This window comes from Haplochromis burtoni, unplaced genomic scaffold, assembly GCF_018398535.1.
Source record: "Haplochromis burtoni strain Fernald_Lab_line unplaced genomic scaffold, NCSU_Asbu1 Contig_1146, whole genome shotgun sequence".
Taxonomy (NCBI): domain Eukaryota; kingdom Metazoa; phylum Chordata; class Actinopteri; order Cichliformes; family Cichlidae; genus Haplochromis; species Haplochromis burtoni.
Window position 1 is genome coordinate 37,353 of NW_024583507.1, and position 5,697 is coordinate 43,049.

Genomic DNA, 5,697 nt, shown 5'->3' on the forward strand with positions numbered 1-5,697 from the left:
TCGTTGGTGAATGCAGAGTCAGCGTTGATCAGCGCAGTGTCCCTGGCTTTGTAGTCCGTAATCCATCTTTGGCTTTATTGTCAAACTCTACTCTGATTGGCTGGCCTGGGATCCCTCTTACCCATAATGCAACAGGTGTCAGACACGGGCAGAAAGATTCTGAGACTTTTTACAAAGTAACTGTATTAAACTCTGTAAATGAACTAAGAACTATTTCTACATTTGACACTATGGATTCATTTTCCCATTCACTTCTGTACATTAGTGTATAAATGAATGTTAGACTGGGCTCCATGGAAACCTCAGACACTTGAACTGGTCTCAGCTGCGTGCTTTCTGTAGTCATTCCAACAGAGTTCTTTTTCTTCTCCAGCTTCTACTTGAAATCCTCTCACAGAGCCTGAATCCTGCTTTGTTGTTATGTTTGGGCCTGTGTTAGACTACTCCGTGTTCCTCTGCTTTAACACACACCTCACCACAGCAGCTGTGTGGGTTGTCTCTGTAGAACCCATATCAGCTTCTGATACCATGAACATCATCACAGCTCCTAATTTCACCTTTATTAGCTTTGACATTCATGTCTTTCTTTTCTCTCTCTCTGTTTCCAGACAAGCTCAAAGTCTCTGTAGCCTGTTTTTATCTGCTATCATCAGATCTTCAACAGCCTCATTCACATCCCTCACACACTCTACAGCCTCATCAGTACTGACTTCATCTTTACTGACTGATGGAGCACAACATGAACATGTGGAGGCTGAAAAACTGTCCTGTCAAACATCTCCCCGTCACCGCTCCACTTCAGCTTCAGTCAGTGAACTCACCTCAGAGTCTCCAGTCGACAGTTTGGACTCTCCAGTCCAGCACACAGAAGCTTCACTGCTGAGTCCTGCAGGTTGTTTTCACTCATGTCCAACTCTGTCAGATGGGAGGGGTTGGACTTCAGAGCTGAGGCCACAACTTCACAGTGAGTTGGTGAGAGTTCACACTCAGCCAGACTGTGATTATAGAAAATATAAAATGTGTTATTATAAAAGCAGAAAATCATCAAAAATCAAAATGAAGACAAAACAGAGTGACATCATAATCTGATGAACATCTGCTCTTCACATCTGTGCTTCAGCTCCTCTTACTGTGTTTGCCATGACACAATGATTCAGTCTCTCTCAGACCTGCACACTTTTAATGAGAATCTTTGTTTGGCTTTAATCTGTGGATGAAGGAGGGCGTCACATTTAGGCTTCCATAATGTCCACAGTCTGTCAGTGAGATCTGATCCAGAGTCAGAGTGAAGACACACATTTGGACTTTTTCCTGTTTTTAATCTGACTCCAGAACATTTTGAATGAGTTCAGCTCAGTGAAGAGTTCCAGCTGGAAAAGATGATCTCTGTTTGCTACCTGCTGCTGTCAGGTACGACTGTTCACGTCCACACGCAGGAAAAATCTGCTGACCAAACGGAGCAGAAATCTCATCACTGGACAATAATGATGAATGAACTCAGAGCTGCTGATATCATATCGGATGTCAGGGGAACTAACATAAAAAAGAACAAATCAAAATGATCATCGTGACTTTCTGGAGTCAGAACTAATGTCTGCAGACTCAGTCATTCCTTGGACGGAGATACCCTGGATCTGCTTTCATGTCCATGGTTCAGAGAATTCTAGCTTGAACAGGTCAGAATGGAGATAATCTCTTAGATTAAGAGGAGACACACACCTCTTTCGTTACTGAGGTTTCAAGGATTCTGTTTATTCCTGGTTTATTGATTATGATTTTTGAAATAATGGAGCAGCCCTATTCTCAACATCTAGAGTGTTTCATGTTTAATTACCTGATGATGATTGTGAGTGTGTGTCTAATATTTCCTTGTGTGTTTTCACAGTTTGATCATCAGTTTGTTCAGGAACAAAGAAATAAGGTCTCCTGAACATTATGACTCACATTTCCTTCTTTCATGACATTCATGACAGAAGAGTTGAGATTAGAACATGATAAAAAATGATATATTTTTGAAAATTTGAGATAACTATATAACTGACGATATAATTGATGCGAGACAAAATACAACTCCACAACTTTACTAGTGCAAAAAAACCCCCATCCATTTATTTGCACTTAAACAAGCAGATGTTTCTTACGTGCACTAAAGCTATATAAAAATTTAACAGTGCAAATGCAAAGGTCAACTATGGTGTTCCACAGGGTACAGTGCTAGGACCAATTCTGTTTACATTATACATGCTTCCCTTAGGCAGTATCATCAGAAAGCATAGCATACATTTTAGCTGCTATGCAGATGACACCCAACTTTATCTATCCATGAAGCCAGATAACACACACCAATTAGTTAAACTGCAGGAATGTCTTAAAGACATAAATACCTGGATGGCCTCTAACTTTCTAGTTTTCTAATCCCCCGGCCAGGAAACTCTTAAACTTGAAATGGGGTCATCGTAGTGTGGCAGACTTCCTCACTGATTTCCGGCTGCTGCCTCTGAGGCAGGCTGGCAGGATCGGGCACTGTGGTGGGTGCATTTACAAATGTTGAATGAATCTTTGAAGGATCAGCTCGCTTCCCATGACGAGCCTGCTTCTTTTAAAGAATTTGTTTCCCTGTCCCTCTGCATTGACAGTTCTGCTTTAACACACCTCACATCCACTAAGGTTTCATTCACCTGGTCACCCGAAGCTGAGATGTCTTTCTCTCAATTGAAACATCTGTTCACCACTGCCCCAGTGTTGGTCCACCCTGACAAAGATAATCCTTTCATTGTTGAGATAGATGCCTCAGACACAGGTGTGGGTGCAGCCCTCTCCCAGCGCTCTGGGCCCCAAGCTAAACTTCATCTATGCGCCTTTTTTCACATCACCTCAGTCCTGCAGAAAGAAATTATGATGTTGGGGACAGAGAGCTGTGAGCAGTTAAGCTCGCCTTGGAGGAATGTCGACATCTGTCGGAGGGAGCTGAACAACCTTTCACTATCTAGACAGATCATAAAAACGTAACCAACCTAGGGACAGCAAAAAGACTAAATGCACGCAAGGCACGTTGGTCATTATTCTTTGCCAGGTTCAATTTTTCAATTTTGTAACAAAACAAAACAAAAATGCTCTACTATCCATCCGTTTGTAATATGCAGCTTCAAAGTTCCTGACACCAGAATGCCAGGTTCTCATTCGCAAAATGCAGAAGCACTGGGATGCCAGTTTCTCCGCATCCAGCCTCATATCCTTAGCAGCAGCCATTCCTTTCGGCACTAGGACGCCAGGTTCTTTGTCTCTATTCCTCATTTGTAAATGCAGCGGAAAGCTTTTTGCCAGGTTGTCTCTTCCCTAACCTTCCTTTGCAAAATACAGCAGCTCACTTTTCAGCCACTAGATTGGCAGCTTCTGCCATCATCCCCCTCTGGGATGTCAGTTTCCCTGCATCTATCCATCTTTCACAAAATGTAACAGAGCACATTCCTGACACCGTGTTGCCAGTCTTCGTTTCCATATTGGTCATTTGCAAACTAAGCAGTAAACATTTCTCACACCAGTTTCTCCATTTTGTTCCCCCCGCCACAAAATTTACCAGCAAACCCTTCCAGCACCGGGATGCCAATTTCTCTGCCATCTTTCTTGCCTTTGCATAACACCAGCGAACCCTCATTGCACAGGAATGCCTGGTTCTGTCCTCTATTGCTCCTTTTAAGACATGTGAACTCCACCTTGTGTATAATTCCTCAATGTTTCTCTTCATTTCTCATGTGGTTTCAAGCCATTGCCCCAAGTCTTAAAATCCCAGCATGCGTCACTGTCAGAGCTTCAGTTGAGAGTTGAGCCACATCGCTACATGATCGAGGGTTCCCCTCATTCATCTATTAAGGTCTTTCGTTGTCCAAAATTTCCTTTGATCTCTTCTTCCACCATTCCTTCCTAATTTTCCAAGCTCATCCACTCCATTCTATGGAATCCTCGACCACCTTACTGAGGCCATGGGCTGCTTATCTTCACTAGCCTGCTTACCAGTTATATTCCTCTCCCTTGGGTGGCACTGTCACTTGGTGTTCGCTCTCTCTGTGCATGTCTTTTGACCTGTTTTCCTTCTCTCACCCTAACCAGTCACGACAGATGGCTTCCCTTCCCTGAGCCTGGTTCTGCTGGAGGTTTCTTCCTGTAAAAAAGGAGTTTTCCTTCCCACTGTCGCCAAACTGCTTGCTCATAGGGGGGTCATATGATTGTTGGGTTTTTCTTTGTAGGTATTATTGTAGGGTCTATATTACAATATAAACAGCGCCAAATCACAACTGTTGCTGTATACATAAACTGAATTGAAAACTGACTGCTACCAGTCTCCTCCGAGGCCTTTCCCAAACCACAGCTCAATTCATGTTTAAGTCATTCACCTTTATCTGATAAAAACGCTGTCAAACCTAAAATGAGGACTTACCCACAGCCACAGAGATAGCCAACGTCAAGCCAAGTGTTCAAACTTCATGGAATTCCCACCAAAATAGTATCTGACAGAGGCCGACAATTGATGTGTCAGGCATGGAGAACTTTCTGCACTGCCTTAGGGGCTAAACCCTGTCTTAGTTCCGGCTATCATCCACAGAAAAATAGACAAACCAAACGATTGAATGAGAAACTAGAGACAACCTTCTGCTGTATCACTGACCACAACCCAGCATCCTGGTCCACTGGAATATAACCATAACTCCCTCACCTCCTCTGCCACTAGATTTTGAAACTTCTTTTAGTGTATCAACCCCTGCTGTTTCCTGAGGGAGAAGCTGAGTTCACAATGGTCGTGACACATCATGTTTAATCTACCGGAGGGTTCACAGCAGAGAAAGCAAAGATAGTGTCTGTCTCCTGAATCCAAACTGGGAGCTGGTTCCACAGAAAAGCCTCAAATTCTACTTTAAAAAATTTTGAAAGCAAAGTGTTATAGTGGAATAATACAGCACCGCGAGGGCTTTAAGGGACTGATCCTTCAGAACTCTTCATGTGAGAAGAAAAATTTAAAGGAGAAGCATCTAAGAGATGGCTCGTTTGACTGTGTAATAAAATATCGTATGAAGTGTAACAGTGTTTAAAAAAGAAAAAAATTACACCATGTCAAAAACTACTAACAATGTTAAATGATGTCAATGATCACATCTGGACTTACTGAGCTTTTCTGCAGTTCCTCACAGCTGGAATCAGTCTATGTCGCCCCTGCTGTGATGTGTTGTACTTCTGCAGGTCCAACTCATCCAGAACCTCCTCTGACATCTGCAGCATGAAGGCCAGGGCTGAGCAGTGGATCATAGAGAGATCCCCTAATATGTTCTCTGACTTGATGAATTCCTTGATCTCCCGATATACTGAGAGGTCGTTCATCTCCATCAGACAGTGGAAGATGTTGATGCTTCTGTCAGGAGATATTTCATAACTGTTCTTCTTCTTCAGGTTCTGAATGGCTTTCTTGAATATTTCTGGAATATTCTCTGTCTGACCCAGCAGACCACCTAAGAGTCTCTGATTAGATTGCAGACAGAGGCCATAAAGGAAGCGGACAAACAGGTCCAGGTGGCCAGTTTTACTTTGGAGGGATTTCTCCATGGCTCTATTTAGGAAATCATCCAGAGATGATTTCCAATAAGTTTGTCCCAGGAAGTTCCTCAGCACCTCTGTCTTCCTGTTGGTGAAACAGTGGAACATGTAGAC

At 43.0% G+C, this 5,697-nt stretch overlaps 1 protein-coding gene across 1 annotated transcript in view; it reads right to left on the reverse strand.

The window, feature by feature from the left end:
• LOC102304883 (NACHT, LRR and PYD domains-containing protein 1-like) overlaps positions 1–5,691 on the reverse strand; it is a 41,649-nt gene extending 35,958 nt beyond the window's left edge. The window contains exons 1-2 of the mRNA XM_005951958.3: positions 5,159–5,691; positions 822–995 (exon numbers count right to left, since the gene is read on the reverse strand). Of these exons, the coding sequence (XP_005952020.3) occupies positions 822–995; positions 5,159–5,691 (707 nt within the window). The remainder of the gene's footprint in view (positions 1–821; positions 996–5,158) is intronic.
• Between the last annotated feature and the right edge of the window lie 6 nt (positions 5,692–5,697).